Genomic DNA, 22,851 nt, shown 5'->3' on the forward strand with positions numbered 1-22,851 from the left:
TTTTTTTAATGCAATATCTTGGAGTTGAGGTAATATTGATACATTAGACCTTAAAGTTGTATAGTTGATATGCAGACCCTATTTTAAAATAGCATGGATATAGCCGAAATAAAACTTATTTAATTAGCTTTTAAGCTTGCAATGTTAAAAGAATTAAAAGCTCAACGAAAATCGATTAAAATTCATCCAAATATTGTAGCAATTGTAATTTATTTTTGAATTTTTCATATAAAAAAAATTGATTTCATAGTGAAAATAAATATTTACGCCTCATAATGCTCAGTTAATTACAAAAAAACAAAAAAATCTGAAAAACAGTTGATTCCCTGATTCCCCGAGAAAAAATGATCAGGCCTGATCAGACATGAACAGGCATGAGTCTTCAGGCCTGATCAGACATGAAAAATGACCATGCCTGATCAGGTATGAATTGACCTGATCAGGCCTGGTCAGATATGGTCAGGTCTGAAAAACCATTGTTACTTTTAATGAATTATTTTGCTTAATTTTATGGATATAATACTTGATAGAGTCATACGCAATTCTTTATAATGAATTAAAATTAAAAAAAAAATGATTACATATAATTGTACGGCCGTAACACCAGCAGTCACCCATCCAACTACTAACCACTCTCAATGCTGCTTAACTTTTGTGATATCCGTGCGCCTTGAAGTTCCCGCTTGCTGTACTGCTATCTTATGTGACAACAATTCTATGTAGTACATAACGTATCAAATAAGTTTATCATAAATATAATATAAAAATTGATTTTATAATATATTTTGATAGTCCTCATTTATTTATTTAACCGAATCTCATTATAACATCACATTTATTTAAATAATAAAATAAGTAATGATTTTAATATTAGGCAGGAGCAGAGCAGAGCAAAACATCCCATAGGAAATGTAACAAATTTTTTATTTCAAAATTATTTAAACGTAATGATAAAAATAATTTTGCACATTTTGTGATGTCCAAAAAAATTTTTTTCATCAAAGAAAAAATTTTTATCACATCTCTGACTATGCAAGTCTGATCAGATCTACTCGGAAAAAAATGATCAGACCTGACCATGCCTGTTCATGTATGATCAGGCCTGATCATGCCTGTTTATGTCTGTTCATGCCTGTTCATGTCTGAAGTGTTATGCTAAGGACCAAATATGCTAAGAAAAAATTTTTGAATATGTTCAGTGTGTGTGTGCATTAATTTTGATTGATAAATTTGTAAATTATCAATAAACGGTATATTTTATTATTTAATAAATAAAAGTATTTTGGTTATCATTAAAAACCTACCGTAGGGTAAATTTAATTAACTTTTCTAGGCATAGACAAGCATGAACAGGCCTGAGCGTATTTCACACTTCAGACATGAACAGGCATGGACAGGCCTGATCAGACATGAACAGGCCTGATCAGACCTGAGCGTATTTTACCCTTCAGACATGAACAGGCCTGATCAGACACGATCAGGCATGATCAGACCTGAGCGTATTTAACCCTTCAGGCATGAACAGGTCTGATCAGGCATGAACAGGCCTGAGCGTATTTGACGCTTCAGACATGAGCAGGCATAAACAGGCATGATCATGTCTAATTTCAGGCCTGATCATACATGAACAGGCATGATCAGGTCTTTTAATTTTAATTTTTTAGAAAGGGCCGGCCGATTGAAATTTTTTTTTTTAATTTAAAAAATTTTTTTTTTTAATCATTTCAATGAAACTAAATAGTTTATATCTGGAATGTATATATAATATTATTCATATTTATTTTTGTAAAAAATTCGAAAAAAAATAAATTAAAGTGATTAATTATTCCAGGATTCAAGATTCGGATGGTGGATTTTTCGAGAATTTAGGAACACTGTTAGCAGAAAAAGTTCGAGCTCAAGAACTCGCAGAAGGACCATTACCAATAAAATCAGACAAAAGTGATGAGGAAGAAGACGTAGTCAGCGAAGGAGGAAGTATAGAAGAACCAACAGAAGCTTTGCTCGAATCAGACAGCGACAGAGATGAAAATGAACGGGCTCTGGATATTGTCATTGGCTCTGTCGGCTGGAATGTAAGTTTAGATTATATAAATTAACGAGCTGTTTGTATTTTTAAAAAAATATTTTCCCGTGCATCAATGCATCAATGTATCAATAAAGCTACTTAAACACTGTCGATTGTATTTGAAATGGCAGCTGGGATTAATTGAGCATCTAAACGGATTCATTGAATGCATTGTAAGAAATTGTATCATCGTTCATCGGCTTGTATAATGCAACGCCTGTTCGATCAAAGATAAAAGCTATGCTAATTTATTTCGAGCTATATTATTTTTATAATCTTGAGCATCGTGTGAAATTCGAATAAAACTATTCATTTGCTGATGAATGGATCATCTTTAAGATTTAATCTGACTATTATATTCTACTTTACTTGATAACAAAAGCTGGTTTAGAGAAGATAACTTTAAGTACTTGTCTAACAATTATGTTTAAGGGGTCATCTTATTAAATTATTAAATCGATCGACAAGCCTCCCTGGAAAAAATATATATCAAAACATGTAGGCAATCATAAGTGAAATTTCTATCTGTATATATATCTAATTTATATGTATTTTTGTCGAAAGCGTACGTGAAAAATTTTTTATGTTCGCCTATGTTTTTATTATATATGTTAGATACATTCGTTCATACACGAAAAAAAATATAAATTATTATCATCGATAAGAGACTCAAATTGAATAGATTGAATAAGACTTTTTTGATATGACCATATGTAGCCTGATGTGGCTATATATAGTCTGATCTGGAATAAGAAAATAGTTTAATGTAATTTCCCATTTTTTTATTTTTTCGAAAAATGTATAAACAAATTAACATGTTATATTAAACATAAAATGGTTTAGTAGTCGATTAAACAAAAAATTAATGTCCAATACACTTTGCAAAAAAGTTAAAAAACGTTGGAAAATATAAAATAACACGCTGCTAGCGTTCATGTTATCATGAAAAATTAAAAGAAAAAATATTGATAGTTATTAACAAAAAATAAGTGCACAGGGCTTCATTGATCGATATTTTTGATTTTTAATACTTTAAGGAATAACCATAATTAATTTTTAAGAATGAAAGAAATAAAAACAAAATTTTAGTTGGATTTAGCGCTTTTACTCGAGCGCAACGTGATATACTGCAGTTTTTTACTTTGGTCGATTAGAGAGAGTACTGGAATGCTCACAGTATGAACAAGGACTTTAACCACCAGTTTTATATATTTATGGTATTTGGGATAAAATGTCGAATTTAAAATTTATTTATTACAGCACGACGTAAAGGATTCGAATAGCAATTTGTAATACAGATCATTCCTCAAATAATGATGGACCTATTAAAAATACAAGGCCGACTAATTATGGTTGTTAATAGTTATTGTATTTTTTGTAAAGCGAATTGTTCGTTGATATCACTTTTTTTTATACAAAGTGGTTCATTAAATTTTTGTATGATTAACTTAAATGCAAATGATACCAGAAATTTTTTCGAGGTCATTCAAGATTTTTTAAAATTTTCTTAAATTATCAAAAATTACATTTTTATGTTTTTAACCTCTTTTCTGGTCAATTTATTATTTTTTTAATTTAGAATTGTTTACACTCACGAAATTTAAAGTTGAAGTATTTATTTTTCAATCACTTAATATTATTTTAAATGTTAAAGATCCCGGATAAATTTTGTTGATTTAAAATAAAGTAGTAATAACTGTTTATCTGACTTTAGTTGCTTCGTATTTTATTTCTATTCTTTATTATGTCAATTTGATGGTAAAAAATTGAAGGTTAATTGATATTCAAACTATCAAGTTGCTCGAAAACATATTAAGGAGGTTGGATACCGATTTTCAGAAAAATACTAAAATTTGGAAATTTTTTGTTGTTGAAAAACTTAGTTTTAATTCTTATAAACTGGAGAAATAGAAATCAATTTTTAGAATGCTATGAATGTTGTTGAAATAATAGCATCTTTGTAAACTTTAATAAGCCCCGAATTTTAGTCACTGACGTTACACATATCAAAAAACCGATAAAACACGGCAACAATGTAAAATGATATGACCGCAGGTAATTGAAATAACTCATGATAACTCTATTTTAAAAGTTTGAAACATACTTCATTTATTTTTGAAATTTATTAATTTTTTACCTTATCATTTAAAAGTATTTTTAGCAATAAAAAACTTTCCATGGCTATTTCATCTTGAATATTTTTCAATAGTTGATTTGAATACAAAATTCCAACAGGTTTTGAATTACATCACTTTTTCATTAATTATCATGCCAAATCTATTGTTTATTTTATAGTGACGAATAATTTCATTATTATTATTACAAATCGTAAAAAAAATGATTACTAAACAATTTCGAATTTCCGAGAAAAAAAAAACAAAAAAAAATTGAAAACAAAAATATTACAAATTCAAAGTAATTAACCGTAAGTTGCTCCCATAACTGACAAAACGGGATCAAGGGTGACTATTCCCAGAGATTCTGAATTAAAACGTGAAGACCCAGCTCGAAACTCAGCGACATTCATAAATCTTATAAGCTTGACCAAGGGTACTAGGTCGGGATAAACAACTTTGTTATATATTGCGTGTCTAGTATAATTGGTACACATCTTAGTCGGAATTGATCGGGTCTCCGCGCGTAAGTTCGTCCACACAAATGTTACGTACGTGGTGAAACACCACCACGAGGATTCGCTAACAAATTTACTCAGTCCATCTATTCCTGGCAGTGTTGAGTTAGACTTGGTTACGTATCTATCTTTTTGCATTTTATTTATTCTCATTCTCATTTTCGCCGACGTAAATATCAGTTAATTATTTTGCGTTTGATAAGTGTTTTTTTATCTAATCAATCATGATACATAATCGATGTTAAATGTTAATGAATAAAATCAAGAAGATGGAATGAAAAATGACAATTACACGTATGGGATTTTATGTGATGTGATATGCACCAGTGAGCTTTAGAAATTTAATTACCGTCTTGATAAAACTTGTGATTATTTGTTTTGTGGGATCGTCGCGTAATGTCATGAAGAATTTTTTTTCAAGTCTATGTATTTTTAGTTTTAGTAACGGCTGGATTGTGAAATTTTAAAAGTTTGTCACATTCATGAGACAATTTTTTTTTATTTTTACGTGAAGACAGACTTTTGAGTATTTTTGTGCTTTTGAATGTTATAAGTCTGCAGTTTAAATTTTTATATTTATATAATATAAAAATCGTCACCTCGAATTTTTTAACGAAATAACTCAAACAAAAAAAAATTTCGTAATTTTTTTTTTTTAATTCAATTTTTAAATAGCTTAATTTATGGTAATTGTATAATTCGCGGGTCCACTATACTTCAATTTATTAAAATAATGTTTGAATTTTTTTTACTGTTATATTTTTTTTCTAGAAGGTCATTAACAATGAAATAATTGAAAATTTTTTTCTTAAATATACATTTTTTGATAAAAAATTATGTAAATTTTTCATAAAAATATATCTTTTCAAATTAGGAAATAGACGTTCTTCAAAATTATATTGTTTAAATTTCATATTTTTACAAATAAAAATTGCTAAATTTCTGTAAACGCATTTTTGGTTAAAATAACATTTTCGCAGCACTAAAAGCTCTAAAGTTAATTAAAAAATTTATTTTTACAAAATACAAAAATATTCCAGAATATTAAGTCTAAAATTTTCTATGGTAAAGAACCAAATGATCGTAAATCAAAAAAATGACCAAATTCTCTTACTTGAAAAAATTGTTAACTCAAAAAATCAGAATTAAATCTCGTAATTGACTTGATGTTAAAGTTAATGGTCTTAAATATAAAAAAATGAATAATAAGTTTGTCATAATAGCAATACAGTGTGCCTTGGAGATGCCTTGATAGTCAATCAGCTAATTGTCGGTATATCAACTTTCATTGGACGCAATTGTAGGAACATATGATGAACTAAACGCACTACACAATTCTGTACACTAGTTTAAACGGGATGCGGCCCAGTTCTAAATGGCTACCTCTGATTCTGGTCACCTGTGTGTTTCAAATAAATAGACCAAATTTTTTTACGTAATCTTCCAAAAATTACGCGCTTAGAAAAAAAAATATTAGAAAGTTCAATTGCGTGCGTCTACTTTAGGCGTTAGCATTTTTTAATTCATCGGATCAGATGGCTAAGCGTCAACTATTTGCAGACTCTAGTACCGCATTCTGTTAATTCTTTCGTCATTAGTTTCAAGTGATGATGACCCCCAATGTCTCGTGATTTTTATTACACTCAAATAAATTAAGCTTATAAATTGCCAATTTCAATTTTATTCGAATTTTATTTTGGTTTCCGACTCGACATTAACAATTGAAACTTTAAGCATTCGTATAATCGGATATGCGCGGGCCTAAGTGGGGATCGTTGCTTGATGATTATCAGTAGAAAAGGTCACAGACGAAGTTCATCTTCGTTGTAAAAATTATGACTTGTTTATCGCGTTACAATTCAGGCGGTTGATATAATAAAGTGTTTTTTGCTTGTGGTAATTTTTTTATTAACAAAATTAATAAATATTGACAAGTTTTGTTAAGAATTGAATTAGTCTTGAAATTGAATACTCAGTAGTTCTCCGCACAATTAATGTTTATAGAATTTACTTTTAGAAATTTAATCGGCAATTGTTAAAAGTGCAATTTAATCGAACTTTTGTGACATTAATTATTCAATAAATACAAATGTACGAGTAAAAATTCTGGATTAATTATCATGGTTGTGACAAAAACGCTTGGAGGGATGAATAGAAGCATCCGTAGTAAAAATACCTTTCGAGGTATCCCAAAAGCGGAATTAGAGCGGAAAACCAATGCGATTCTTCGTGCAATGACGGTAAGATTGTAGAAATTATATTAAAAAAAATACATTTATCTAATCCGGAAAAAAATTTCGGATTTGGCTTAATCCGAGTCGAAATTTAAAGCCCATATAGAGCCTCCTAAGGTAGGACTCCGGTCGGACCTCTGGGCTCTAAGTCGGATCTATTCTCATGTTAAATTAAGTCTGACTTTAGACCCCAAAGTGGTACAAATTTCCGTTTTTACCACTTTAGTGTCTAAAGTCGGACCTAATTTAACACGTGCATAGAACCTACTTAGAGCCCAGAAGTTCGACAGGATTACTATAACGCATGCAAAATTTATTCTGCGCACACCAGGCCCCTATGATCCACCATTTTGTTATTAACTATAAACATATTTTGAATAAAAAATTAATAGAAGAGAATTTTTATAGTTTTTAGTTCAAAGTGCATTTTGGACTCAGAAATTTACGAGATATAACATACGTTAGTCTAAACTTAAACACTCGCCTACCTAGCCAGATGAAATAAATTAAATACGCCCTAACAAAGATTCGAACACACGACCCTACAGACGCGAAGCCGATGCTTAAACGATTACGCTACTACGAACGATAGTACGTGAATTAATTTTGTTTGAATATGAATTATTGACTGTATTGAAATATAGGTGACAAGTTAGAAATGTTGTCAATCATCGTTACTACTATACTAGTAAAGCTACGTACTATAATTAATTAAATTCAAAAGAATTTTTTTTAACTTCCCGCTAAGAAAATTGAAAATTTTCGAAAATCGGGAAGTTAAAAATATTTCGTAAAAATTGAAATAAGTATTTATTAATTTTTACAAAATCTAAATGTACCTTTTCGGCTTTTTAAAAGTTTAAAGAATTTTCAAAAATTTTTAAACATTTTAAAAAGCTGTAAAAAATTTTAAATAAGATTTAAAAATATTTTCAAAAATTTTAAAGAGCTTTAAAAAATTTTTAAAAATTTTCCGTAATTATATGGAAGTGGGACTCAGGTTTTTTCAAATTATGAAATCACTATAAAAAATTGTTTTCACCAAATGATTTATTTTTTTTCTTAAATTTCATCGAAAATGGAATAATTTAAAAAAAAAAATGAAATTAATATTTTTGGAAATTTTTTTTTTAATTGTTTAGTTTTTAATGCGTAACAAGATGCAAAGTTCAAATTCAACGAAATTTTAATGTTTGACCATCAAATTCTTGATCAAAAGTCAAAATTTTTATTTTTTACTTTTCAAATGCAATTACCTTAGCTTAAGGGATGATTTTGAGCTAAAGTTAAATTTTTATCATAAATCCGCCGCGGAGCTAAACAATTTGAAGAAAAAAAAATTCCGAAAAATATTAATTTTTCGATTTTTTATCCTCAAAAAACATGCGAGCCCCACTTCTATATAATTACTAAATTTTCAACATTTTAAAAAGCTTTAAAGAATTTTACAAAATATTTTAAAAATTTTCTAAAATCTCTTTACTTTCAAGTATAACGTTGTAAGGTTTGCATACAACTATCGCAGCAGGATCATGACTATTGTATAATATTCATTGGTTATTTGTTTATGGACTGAATCGCCTATACTAAAAAATAAAAAAATTATTAATATTATTAAAATTAATAATATTAATTTAAAAATAAAATTTTTTTTTTTCAATGAAGAATTTTCATATGTAATTTCTAAAAATTTTATGTACGTTTCTGGAAAAATATAAGTAATAAATTTATTCGCTGATATACCTCTGAGAGCTGTCAGTTTGAAAATACGAACTTTCATTAATTAACGGGTACAGATCTCAATAAATAAATAAATTACGATTGATTAGCTTCTCTTTTACGACACAACTTAAAAAAATTCTCTCGTATATGTTGTCTAAATAAAAAAAAATTAATTAACAAGTTCACTGATAAATAAATAAATGGTAAAAAAAAGGCCATTCGGCAGCCGAAATGGAAGTAGATTTCATAACTTCTCTCTCGCAACTTATAAGAAGTAATCAAACCGACATCAAATGGACAAAAAAATATAATATTTTCAATTTTAGAAAATATTTAGAATCGAAATGATAAAAACTACATAAAATAAAATTCAATATGAACTACTGTTATAAAATAATACTGATAAAATATATATGATAATAAAAAATTATCTCGCTTATTATTGATTTATTTTCTTTTATTTTATTTACTCAGATATCTAACAACAATGAGGACGGCTGTAATAGTTAGATTTTTATGAAATCTACTAAAAACTGTTTCTTTTAAGTGAACTAAAATGAGTAATATTAAAGCTATTTCCACTTCTAGCTAGTGAAAATTAAAGCTTAATAAAAGAGCTTCAAGATGCATTTTACCAAATTTCGATATCTTGTCTAGTTCAGTAATTATATCAAGTTAAAGTAGTGTAAACATCAATTTTTACGATTTTCAAAATTTCAAAATCCTGTCATTTCCAAACTACTCGACCGATTAAGCTCATCTTCGAACTTAACCTTGGTATTTATCGATAGATAAAGCATGTTGAGTTTGAGAACAATCGGATAGAAATTGAGAACGCTATCGTGCTGACAAGCCGCGTTATATCGTATAAATATATATATATATATATATATATATATATATATATATATATATATATATATATATATATATATATAAATACATACATATATAAACTTTTAAACTATATATATTTTCTGACTCAGCTCGACAAACAGAGTCAGAAAATGACTAAATTTTTTAAAAGTTGCGCCATGAGGACGGCCGTAATAGTTAGATTTTTATGAAATCTACTAATAATGATTTCAATTCTGTATCGGACTTCGGGGTTTAAAATCAGACCTCTCGAAGTCTCGAAAGGACCTCGAGGCTCAAAATCGGACCTCTCGATTGAAAATCGGACCTGTGGGTCCAATGTCGGTGCTATTCGGACTACTGGGCTCTAAATGGGTTCTATTCCGGACTAGGAAGCTCTATTTCGGCTTTAAATTTCGATATCCATGTACGACTATATCAAAAAACTGTATGCCTATATAAGGAACGAAATTTTTTGAGAAAATAACAGTGAAGATGGCAGTAATCGAGGGACATTCCACTTTGGATCTAATTACAATTTTTCAAAACTTGAACTCTTGAAATTAGATATAGATATATTTCTTTCAAGAATTTTTGTCTCTTGGTTCAAGATAGGCGATAACATTGATTCAAGATGTTACCGACTTGTGTTAAGAATGGCTTTTTTTTTGAGTCATTAATTTACTTATTTCCAAGAAATAGTTTTTTTTTTTGGTATAACAATTAAAGACTATTTAGTTTTTGAAATATACTTTGATGAATTATTTTAAGTTTTTTAAACGATAATGTTATTTTGATTGAAAAACTTAAATGTATCGATTGAAAATAATATAGCTCTTAAGCCAAGAAAATCTAAATCAAGACAAGAAATTCTTAAAGTAAAATAATCATTTGTCTTTCAAACTAAATTCTTAGATCAAGAAAATATCTCTTCAGTCAACATAAATTTTCTATCAGTGTAGTAAATAGTTGAAAAAAATTTTTAACTTTCCGCAAAGAAAATCTCAGATTTTCAAAAATCGGGAAGTTATTGGTTTTACCCCGTTTTACAAAAATCCAGTTTTCATCAGATCTCGACGTTTGAAGGTCACAGGAAGCTTCCCTGACTACTCCCGCGAGGGTGTCACTATGTCTGTATGTATGTGTGTGTGTGTGTGTCTGTGTGTGTGTGTGTGTGTGTGTGTGTGTGTGTGTGTGTGTGTGTGTGTGTGTGTGTGTGTGTGTGTGTGTGTGTGTGTGTGTGTGTGTGTGTAAGCCTCTCATAACTTTTGAATAGCTCGACCGATTTGATCGCGGTTGGCGCCATTTGAAAGGGCTTGTCCAAACTTAGATTTTGGATATAATTCGTACCGATAGATTTCGAGAAATCTAAAAAAAACTGTAAAAAAAATTTTTTCAAAAGTGGTCTTTTTGGAATAACTTTCGAACGGCTTTATCGATCAACTCCAAAAACTACTCAGCTCTTAAACTTAAAAAACCACGTCAATCGCTGCTAATCCGGTCAAAATCGGTTGATTCATTCGAGAGATATCGTGCAGGAAAGAAAACCCAAAAAAATGTTTTTTCGGAATTACTCCGAAATTTCTAGTTTGATCAATTTAAACTTAAAGATTTTTTAAAAGGCTTAAAAACTGCGTCGAATGCCGCCAACCGCGTAAAAATCGGTTCATTCATTCAAAAGTTATTGCGGTTTGAAAACTCAAAAAATAGTGTTTTATCAAACTTTTATTAGACTTCTAAGCTCGAAGAGCTCAAAAGCATAGAAATGTTATCTGTTTGAGCTCGGAGAGCTCAAAACAACACATAAACTGTATTTTTGAGCTCGAAGAGCGCTCAATAACGGCATAAGTGCAATTTTAAGCATCCAGGTATGGAATTAGCGGGAAGTTTCAGGGATGAAGAATATATGGTGAGGCTTTCGCCTACCTCCGAAGAGGCCGTTTCCTGGGCTCAAAAGAGCTATACACGCACGTATATCTATCCTACCCTCACATAGGAAATACACAGCCAAGTTTGCCGGCAAGGAAACACCCTGTCCTCAAGCATTTACGCTATCATAGGACAGATGTGAATTGAGTTGATTTTAATGTCAATCTGTCCTCGTACTTAGTTAACTGTATCAACCCATTCAACGACTGCGTTAGCCTGATCTGTAATATAATAACAACCCGACCAGTTACCAGCGGGGCCCATGCGGGGAGGTGCAGCCGTAAGACCTGTTTGAGCCATAACACCTATCCCCCCTTACAAGAGTCTCGTTCGTTCGTTCTTCTGTCTAGCCTAGTCCCCGAATCTTTGAGCTTACCTGCGTTGCCAAATTATTTTGACAACGTCACGAGGCCTTGCTCAGACGAGGCCTTGCTCAGAAGTTTCAGGGATGGCCTTCAGGGTCAACCGTTTTCCTAATTTTTTTTTTCTTTTATTATTATCATTTAGAGTTGGTTTTAACTGCTGTGGTCACATCGCCGACTTTAACTGTTGGGAGTGGTAGGTTGGGGTCTTTTTGGGTTGTGAAAATCTAGTTGATAAATTATTTAACTTCAAACTATTCTAAATTTTTTTATGATCATTTCTCATGATCAGCTATTAAATTAATCAAAATATAATGAAATCGAAAAACTAAGTTGTACCTTACCTAAAACTGATTCAAAGTAACTTTTAATTTTTATAAAATCACTAAAATCTATTGAAAAATGTCAGTATTATCGTCCAAAATAAAGACAATTCTATGAGCTTTAACATGAATTTTTAGAATTGAACTATCTCTTCTGAATTAAAGTTGTATGAAAAATTACACATACCAGTGATCAGTTATTGGTAAATTATAGTTAGTTCTAAAAAGTTTTATATAATTACTATTTTAATAAAATTTCATGCAATTAGTTGAATATCCGTAATAATGTACTTTAATAACATTCATAATATTTTGTTACTATTAGTTATCATTTTATTTTCGTTGTAATGTGAAATAACCTTGAAAAAATATATGAAATTTAAAAAATCAATTAACCTTCGAATATCATCACATTCGAACTTAACTTTTCAAAACATATAACCTATTTAATTCATATAAATTATATTCAATTGATAACAATATTTCTAGTAATAATAATATCATCTATGTACGGTATAAGCTACATTAAAAGTTTTTTTTTTCTATTTCACTGGAGACTGTGGTAAATTTTTCTTAGGTAAACTTTGAAAAGCATTACTATTATGAATAAATCATAAAGTTGTACTATACAGTAGTAATTATGTAGAGTTCTACGATTCAAATACAGACCGGTAATTTTTGTCATGAAATTAACAGTAAATTTTGAAGAAGTTTCTTTCTGTGTATATGGTTTGATATGGTATAATATTATCAATTATCAAGAATATATCTTGTTTTATATGTCTTGTCATTACTTGTCATAGTCATAGATGCTCATGCATAATTTTTCGACGAAAAGTAGTGTTGAAAATCTCCGATAGAGGGCGTATGATCGCGAAATCGTCTTCCTGTATGAGACTTATGTTTGATGTCTTAGATCTAAAATAAGAATAATTTTTCTCCTAAGAAGCTTATCTGAGGCTGGTTTTTGGTTTAATCAAATACTAAACCGATTTTTATTACAACACGTTGAATTGAAATACACATTCATAGAAAAGATAAAAAATTGAAAAATTATTTTATTATTCTGATATGTAGTCTGATATGGCCATATGACTTATCAGAAAATTTTTATCAGTATTGATAATGATAATGATGATGATCCATCGACCTAACTGATAGGACTTTAAGTTTTGTGGAACAATTAATTCATTAAAAAGTCTAAATGTGTTGATGACATCAAAAAAATAAAAATAGTTTATTTATTTAACAGATCGAAGAACTTTACACGGCTCTTGTTTACATGACGCAACACCAAATCGGCTATGATGTTACAAATGAGTGCGGACGGGAAGCTTTACTTAATCATCTGCAGCAAGCTTTCAAGGTTGACAGTGAAGTGCACTCACAAGTTATAGAAGAAATACAAAGTATGGAGGTAAATTCTATGAACTGTTTAATAATTCTCGAAATAGATTGAACGTAAATATTTCTGGATCGGAAATAAAACTTTCTTTTGGCATCAAATTTAAGTTGAAATTGTGTTTATTTTAAAATCTAAAATTACGGCTAACTTGTAACGAATTTGTTTATTTTTTTTTTATAGTGTGAAATTTTTGTAACAGAAATTACTGCTTTTCGAAAAGAAATAAAATTTAGTACAAAAACTAAAAAATTACATTCAATGAACTGGAATTAAATGATGACTATTTTTATCTTCCCGCTAAGAAATTCGAAGAAGTTCAAAAATCGGGAAGTTATTGGTTTCACCCCGTTCTTCGAAAATCGAGTTTTCATCAGATCTCGAGGTTTTGAGGTCCTAGGAAGCTTCCCCGAATGTTTCCGTGATGATGCCCGTATGACTATGTATGACTATGTGTGTGTGTGTGTGTATGTGTGTGTGTGTGTGTGTGTGTGTGTGTGTGTGTGTGTGTGTGTGTGTGTGTGTGTGTGTGTGTGTGTGTGTGTATGTGTGTGTTGTCGTCTTCATAGGAATAATCAGAATAGCTTTTTAGGTTTCAAAACGTGAAGGTCTGATGAAACCTCGATTTTTAAGAATCACGGTGAAACCAATAACTTTTACATTTTTGAAAATCATTGGTTTTTTCGGTGGGTTAAAAATACGACAGAAAAATATTTTTGAAATAGTTTTTCTTTTTTTTCTGCAAAAAAATGTTATCATAAACTGTAAAAATAATTTTTGAACCATTCTCTTCGATTTTTGAGTTCACTTTTTAATAATTTTTTTTTTAGAAATCAGAAATTATCAATTTTAGAAACTAAACATACTGCTACATTTTCGAAATTTTCAAAAATTCGTCACTTTTAAACTTTAAAAAATTAATGTCCAAAAATTAACAGGTTAGCTTTTTCTAATGCATAAAAAAACATATCAACAAATCAGCTACATAAAATAATACGATTTTCAAATTAGGTGAAAGTATAAAATTACCCACAAAAATATTCTCTCGTCTATAAGCTCAACAGTTTTCGACCCGGAATAATTTAAGTATAAATAAAATGTAAGATACCTTTAAATGTATGTTGTTAAATTTTGCACGTAACTATTTCTAGGCGCCAGTAATGCATCTCAATGTCGAAGTAATAGAAGCTAAAGAGCTTATTTCGAAAGATTCAAACGGCAAAAGTGATCCATTCTGTGCACTCTACCTCGAATCAGCACCAACTCGAAGATATAACACAGCTGTTAAGACAATGACGTTGGCGCCAGTTTGGGAGGAACATTTCGAACTACCGCTTGAAGATGCTGACAATGATACTCTGTGCCTTGAAGTTTGGGATTTCGATGCTGCTGAAACGGTACCGGAAAAGATGAGCAAAGTCAAGGATGTTAAAGGCGTGCGAGGGTTGGTAAAATTAGCAAAAGAGATTGCAGTTACCGCAACCACGGGTAGTCATGACAACGAATTCATTGGTCGTTGCAAGATTCCGTTGAAAGACATTCCGGTTACTGGACATACGACGTGGTATTCACTTGAAAAGAAGAACAAATCCAAACGACGTGGTGTTGTAAAACTTAGACTGGCATTTAGTGCAGAGCATAATACTCAAGTAGCAGCGCAGGAACACAGGCATCTAGTTAGGATTCTACTTCTTCATGAACTGGAAACAGAAAAAGTTGAAAAGTACTGCTGGTGTGGTCGTTGGTCTGCTCCAGCAGAAGCCTTGATTCTTCAGCACAGCGCTCAACGTGGACTGCTGGCGAGAAATGTCTTTTTGTCGCAATGGGTTGAATATTCTCGGATTCATCAGCAGCATCCGCTTCATTTTGCTGTTTTCAACAAGGTTGCTGTTGAATTACTCAGGCCTCTTGAGAATGGCCTGTTCTCCAAAGATGAAGAGAAATTGTTCTGGGATGCTACGAAGAAAATTGTCTACTCTTGTTTAAATAGTATTAGAAAAATTAGGAGGCTCTCTGCGGGTGATAAAAATGTTATGACACAAATGGGCGCTATTTTGGGGTAAGTTGATAATTCAGTTAGTTCTTATAGCAATAAGCACCAATAATCTACAGTTATCATGTGAATGCCGAGGATTGCGAATTATTAATAAAGAACTGGCTTGATGAGTTATTGATATAGTTAATTATAATATACATCGTTTGGGTGATTTTGAAATAAATTGAAAAAATTATATTGCTATGACAGGATTAGTTACCAATCATTCAATGGAACATCATGTGACGGAACTTGTATAACTAATAAACTTTTTAAAACTGCTTCAAAAACTTGACATAAAAGATTGACTGTTACCAAAAAATACATCAATCCATTAAAAAAGATTGAAAGAATAAAAATCAATTTTAAAATAAAAAAATATTCGTCTTAAAATTTATCTTATTCTTTTAATTAGTTAAATGATAAAATAATCATCGCCAAAAAAATATGAAACCATGAAACATTACTAGTCAAATCTTTTTTTATGATACTAAATTTAACTGTAAAAACCTCTTTTATAATAAAAAATACCTATTACAAATTTTTCCTTATGCTATCAATTATGTAGATAATTTCATGTCTTAAGAACAAGTATTGAAAATGAAAAGTGTCGATTTTGTTATACTAAATCGTCTTTATGATGATTGTCTACACATAAATGCTTTAATAAGCACACTTCGATAGATACAATTAACTCATAAAGACATTTTACATTTTTAAGTCAATTGATTGAAAAGTTTATATAAAACTAGTTGTTTAATTACTTGAAACATTTATTACGTTATTCTAAATAATACAGGCTGTAAACACTATAGCTCTCGAAAAAAATAACCAATTAAACCAATTGCTTTTCGTGTGATCATTGCAATAAGCTGATCATCGTACTTCAAGTTTTTTTAAGTGATTATAAACAGAGAAACATCGAGTTGAAAACAATAGAAAATTTTTAATACAAAATTTTCGTCAGAAAACATTTTTCATTTCTTTTGTGATAAAATAAGTACTTAAGGCATGTATTTCCGGATTTATTGAACTATGTTGACTAAACATGGTTTTTTTTTAATTTGTTACCAGAATTCTATCATCAATTTCTTCACTCAGAATACCTGATGACTTTGATTTGTTTCCTCAAAAAATGTTCGGCTGGTTTCCTGAATCCGAAGACACAAAAGTAGATGTAATGAAGGTTTTAGAGTACTCCGTAATCCAAGGTGGAGCAGAATGGTAATGATTACTTTACTTATTATATTATTATTATCTAACTTCATATTCTTCATCTCTATTTATCGATCATGATGACTAATATATTATTTATTATCAGTATCCGAGAGTAGAGTAAAGAGTTAGCGTTATCATTAAGTCTAAAATTATTACTTCCGTATTTAATAATGCACTTATTTATAGGTTTGATCACATATTAAATAATAATACTCCAGCGAGCGATAGTGACGACGATGCGCTCAAATACCAAATAAAAGTTATCCAACTGATTAGAGCAGATCTTCAGCGTGCAATGGAAATTTACGACCGTATGTTTATAAAAAAAATCAACTTTCCTTATGCTCGGACACTTTACATAATGTATGAAAAGCGAATCAGTGACATGTGCATGGTAATTATCGAAGATGTGTGTCTTCGTCTAAAACGAATCGAAGTTGATAGCACTGACGAAGTAGAGCTAACATTGGGGACAACATTGTTTGAACTTTATCTAACTCTCCAGCGATATGCTATGTTAAGTAACATGTTTTGTCTAGATGGAATCGATCACATGAAAATCCAAAGTTACCACGAATGGTTCCGAGCTGGAGTTTCGCACTGGTTAGATATATCTGTGTACAAAGCATTGAAGAGGATTGAAAGGGCTGTTGAATTCGACACCCTTCAACCAGTTGACTCTAGTGTCCAGTACAGCTCTAGCGCTGTTGATACTTTGACGATTTTTTACCAAATAAAGGTCTTTTGGACTCAATTAGCTTGGCCAGATGTCGAAGGCTCTTATACATTTATTGCAAAGATAATTGACGACATATGCAAATGCACGATTTCGTATGCAGACATGATGGCGTCAAAAGCTGAAAAAGTTGATCAACAGATCCAGAGCTTGGACAACAATAGCAGCGTTTATGATAAAAAGTTCGAAGTCTCTAACGCTTGGTGCTTTGCTATTAACAATATTGACTACATCAGAACTTCAATTGGGCCATTGACCCACGACTTAGGCCTTCAAGATATAATCGACAGCTTGAGTGAGAACAAAACTCAGCAAGAAGCTGATCGCTGTCGACAAACTCTGGAGCTTCTTATCAACAACACGATGGACACTGTGAAGAACAAAATCATTGAGCTGCTAGAAGTTGTAGCGAATAAAATGCAGCCTGCGATGAGCAGATATCTGATGGAAGGTGCTGAGTTGATAGACACTACAAGCAATGCGATGGATCGCTTGTTGCAATATTTGGACACAAACATCACGGTATTGCATGACAATCTCAATGAAGACAATTTTGAGAGAGTTCTCTTAGTGATTTGGGAAATAATGTCTGAAACTTTGTATAAACTCGTGTACGCCAATTTGGAAAAGCGCAGGCCTCCATCATTTTACTCCAATCTAAATCGTACTTTGCACACGTTGATAAGGTTCTTCAATTTAGGCGCCGATGAGACTTCAAATGTCAAAATTTTGGAGAAAATTGAACGGCTTCTCAGTCTCCATGGGCTTGAAACTGCGGATTTGATCCATCGTTATTATTTGGAACGGGCTCAGCAACAGAAGGATATTGAAGAAACTTCACATGGTATGCTGACTGTGCGCGCTCAGTTTATCAGTAATTTACTGAATGTCCAGATTCTTAATGCCAGAAACTTGCGGCCTATGGATAGTAACGGTGAGTTTAGATCATAATTTTTTAATTGGAACAGGGTACATTTGCTTTGAGTTAACAGGGTTTGGAGGAAGTTTGAGCGAATGTTATGTTGATTAAGCTTTCCAAATTTAAGCTTTAAAAAAATATACATGTGAATGAATAATTTTTTAATGTATTCAGTAAATTATAAAATAATTCAGTGTTAAGTTTCTCTGAAAAAACGTCTATAAAATGACATTTTTGAATTCTTATACACATGTGTGACGGACTGACAATTTTCCGTCGTGTATTTTTTGTTTAATTTTTTCGGAATTAACCTCCCAACTTAGAGAAATTATAAACTATAATATGCAATGAACTTGCATATCGGGAATTCCACGCCAAATCGGACGTTTTAAAAAATTTGAATTTTAGATTTTCTCAATTCTTTGGTGTTTTTTAGTATCCCCCAAAAGAGGATTGCTGGTAAATTTCGAGATTTTTTGATAACTGGTTCAAAAAATATCGAATTTAAAAAAAAAAAATCAAGTCATTAACAATTGTGTTTAATAGATTTTTTCTCGTATTTATAACTGCAATTTTCCTAATTTTTTTTGGTTTTTTGAGATTTTTTAAATTTTGAAACGTAAATGGAACAAAAAAAATCAGATTCAAATTCAGTGGAACGAAATACATAAAAATCATACTCAATCCGAATCCAAAAATTGTTTTTCATCTCGATAATTTCGATTTTTTATGAGTTATTGCAATTTTTTTCGGGTTTTCGAAATTTTTTTAAATTTTGACGGCTCAACGGGTTGATTAACGTTCAGATTTGGATTCAGTGAATTTAAATATATAAAAATCATACTTGATCTGAGTCCACAAAAATGTTTTCATCGCTGTGGTTGCAGTTTTTCGCAATTTTTTGCCTTTTTAACTTCCCGCTAAGAAAATTGAAAATTTTTAAAAATTGGGAAGTTATTGGTTTTACCCCGTTTTACAAAAATCCAGTTTTCATCAGATCTCGACGTTTGAAGGTCACAGGAAGCTTCCCTGACTATCCCTGCGAGGGTGTCACTATGTCTGAATGTATGTATGTATGTATGTATGTATGTGTGTGTGTGTGTGTGTTTTTTTTTTTTTTTTGTTTTAAGGGGGGGGGGAATCCTTTTTACGGATTCTACGCATAGTTGTTTGGCCTGGATATGTGGCGACTCGACGCAGTGTTATACTAAAACTCGACGCTAGCGCCCCTACCCACTAAACCCTAAACCCCTTTTCCTCTTTCCCCTAATCCCTCATGGAAACCGCCGTTAGGCATTACTTAGTGAGGGGAGGATTTAGCTACTGCTCTTTCTTCTGGTAGCTAAAGTGTTATTTTACCTTTCTTCTAGTTGTTGTCATTTGCTCTTCTTCTTTCGATGGAACGCAAGTCTATGAGGACTTCTGTTGCAAATGTGCTGATGGCGTTCCAGGAGGCTCTTGATGACAACATTGCTTCTACTATTGTCTCTGGTTGGATTTTCTTCTTCAAGGATCATCTCCAGCTCATCTCGCTGTGGGTAAAATCGTGGGCACTCAAAGAAAACGTGCTCCACGTCTTCATTGATTCCTGGGCAGGACGGGCACTCCGGTGAATCATCATGCTTGAAGCGGTAAAGATACGTCCGAAAACATCCATGTCCTGACAACAACTGCGTCAGATAGTAATTGACCTCGCCATGACTTCGGTTTAGCCAAACGTCGATCTTCGGTATGAGACGGTGTGTCCATCTCCCTGTTGTCGCGGCGTCCCACTGCGATTGCCATCGTGCGATGCTGTTCTGCCGTTCTTTAGCTCTGAGTTCCTCGGCACTTAGTGTGGTTGTCCTCTTTCGTTGGTAAAGGTTCCGTCTTTCCTCAGCTAGGACTCTGAGCGGCAAAGTTCCGGAAATGACACACACTGCTTCCTCTGATATTGTTCGAAAGGCGCTGACTACTCTTAGCGCGCTCAGTCGGTAAACTGGACATGCTTTCCTCCATGATTCTTGGATCTCAAGTGCGTCGGCCCAAATGGATATACCATGTGTGAGGACCGATGTAAATACTGATGATAGCAATGACCTTCTTGTCTGCTTCGGGCCACCGATGTTGGGCATCAATCGTACTAGGTCAGCTACTACTGCTGATGCTTTGGCGGTCACGTATTCAACTAGTTGTTTGAAGTTAAGTCGGGCATCGAGCATCACTCCCAAATATCGAATGAATGGTTGGGATGTGATTTATTGGTCTCCGACATTTAGATTGATCGTTTCCACCACTTTTCTGCTAGTGATAAGTACAGCCTCGGTCTTCTGTTTAGCCAGTTGTAGATTTACTGTGTCCATCCACTGGTTAATTCGCTCAAAGGTGATAGCGAACATATGTTTTATCTCATCAAGATGCTTGGCGACGATTACTACGGCTACGTCGTCCGCGTACGCTACCAGTTTGACATTTCTTGGTAGTTTCAGTCTCAACAATCCGTTGTACATGACATTCCAGAGAAGTGGACCGAGAACAGAAACCTGCGGTACACCTTCAGTAACATCATACTCCTTTGGACCATTCTTCGTGTCATATCTCAGGACTCTATACCTACCCTCTGTACCTCATCAACTAAGAGACCTAGTGTCATCCAAGGACAGCGAGCGTTCTCCCATCCGCTACGGGGAGACGCGCCTGGTAGCAGTTTCTCCTCTGCCGCAGGTGTGTGTGTGTGTGTGTGTGTGTGTGTGTGTGTGTGTATGTAAACTGTTTATAACTTTAGAACGGCTTGGTTGATCGGATCAAAATAGGTGGCGATCCAAAGAGTATCATTGCCATTAAATTTTGTGAAAATTTGAATCGATTCGGTTCGCTAGATTTTGAGAAATCTCAAAAATAAAATTTTCAAAAAATCGTTTTTTTGGAATAACTTCTTAACGGCTTCACCGATTAATTCCAAAAACTAAGCAGCTTTTAAGCTTAACCCGTCAGCACTCACGTGAACTTTTCGGTAATATTTACTCTCGTGATGAGAGATTTGCTCACGTTTAATCTGCATGCGGCCGGGCAGCTATACAGTTACGAAGATACACGAACTAGCCCGAACGTTACCGAAAGTAAATTTTTTTTTGTTACACCTATAATCTCGTGATGAGAAGAATGCTCACAATTTCCGAGGCGCATGGGAAAAATATTTTTTTTATAAAATATATATAATATTAAAGCATTTCAAAAGTTCATAATTTGAAAATAGGTAAAATTACTCGAAGGTAGAAAAAATTTCATCTACCCTTTCCATTTAAAAAGAAAAAGTTTTCATTGTTTTAAATCGAGCGTGAGCAAAATGCTCATAACGTGAGTGCTGACGGGTTAAAAAACCACGTTGATTGCCACCAGTCTCATCAAAATCGGTTAATTCGTTCGAGAGTTATCGAAAACGAAAAATTTCGAAAAAAGTTTTTTTTTTCACATAACTTCGAGATTTATTTTTGGATCATTTTTGACGAAATAGAATAATTATTAGAGCCCAAAAAATTACGTCGATCGCCACCAAGAACGTGAAAATTGGTTGATTGATTCGTGAGTTATCGTTGTCGAAAAAATTCGGAAAAAGTGAATTTTTCAAATATCTCTAAGATTTTCGATTCGATCAGTTTGTGTTCAAAAGTATATTATAGATTCTGAAAAGTGCGTGGAATACTGCCAACCGCGTGAAAATCGATTCATTCATTTAGAAATTATTGCAGTTTGAAAATTCGAAAGCTCGAAGAGCTCAAAAGCATAAAAAAGCTATTCCTTTGAGCTCGGAGAGCTCAAAATAACACACAAATTGTATTTTTGAGCTCGAAGAGCTCAAAAACGTTATAAGTGCAATTTTAAGCGCCTAGGTATGGAATTAGCAGCAAGTTGCAGGGATAGCCTTCAGGGTGAACCGTTTTCTTAATTTTTTTTTTGGGTTTTTGCATTTTACTCAAATCTGGAGGTCGACCAGGCCAAATAGACTTTAACTTCGGTTTCAGCGAGTTGACATACATGTTCGTAGGTGGGTCCGATCAAATGTACAAACGACTTTTTTTTTGTGTGCCGGTGTAATTTTTGACGGAAAAAAAAAATTTGTAACTTTTAAAAATCAATAAAAAATAGTAATTATGTAAGGCCCATTACCGGGCTGGGCTTAAAAGTTGAAAATAAAAAATTTTCAGAAAAATCGAAGGATATACACAATTTCAAAAACACGATTAAAAACTCAAAACTTAGACATCTCAATTAAAAATACTGTGAATATTTTTTTTAAGACAGTTACAAGCAACAAATCGAAAAAGAGTGGTTTTTTTTTTTAATTCGATATTTTTGGAACCAGTGATCGAAAAATCTCGAAATTTACCCGGAAGTCTCTTTTGGGGGGTACTAAAAAATATCAAACAATTGAAAAAA

The 22,851-nt window shown here is 32.1% G+C and overlaps 1 protein-coding gene across 10 annotated transcripts in view; it reads left to right on the plus strand.

Annotated features, from left to right (window-relative positions):
- LOC123266303 (protein unc-13 homolog 4B) overlaps nucleotides 1-22,851 on the plus strand; it is a 118,621-nt gene that overhangs the window by 85,956 nt on the left and 9,814 nt on the right. For 8 of the 10 annotated variants that reach the window (XM_044730483.1, XM_044730478.1, XM_044730480.1 and 5 more), the window contains 5 exons: nucleotides 1,832-2,075; nucleotides 13,378-13,542; nucleotides 14,679-15,586; nucleotides 16,637-16,786; nucleotides 16,967-18,450. In XM_044730483.1, the coding sequence (XP_044586418.1) occupies nucleotides 1,832-2,075; nucleotides 13,378-13,542; nucleotides 14,679-15,586; nucleotides 16,637-16,786; nucleotides 16,967-18,450 (2,951 nt within the window). Of the gene's footprint in view, nucleotides 1-1,831; nucleotides 2,076-4,829; nucleotides 5,027-5,842; nucleotides 6,941-13,377; nucleotides 13,543-14,678; nucleotides 15,587-16,636; nucleotides 16,787-16,966; nucleotides 18,451-22,851 lie in introns of those variants that run through there. The other 2 variants (XM_044730486.1, XM_044730487.1) reach the window with 2 other exon arrangements.

This window comes from Cotesia glomerata, linkage group LG5 (genome assembly GCF_020080835.1).
Source record: "Cotesia glomerata isolate CgM1 linkage group LG5, MPM_Cglom_v2.3, whole genome shotgun sequence".
In the NCBI taxonomy this organism is placed as follows: domain Eukaryota; kingdom Metazoa; phylum Arthropoda; class Insecta; order Hymenoptera; family Braconidae; genus Cotesia; species Cotesia glomerata.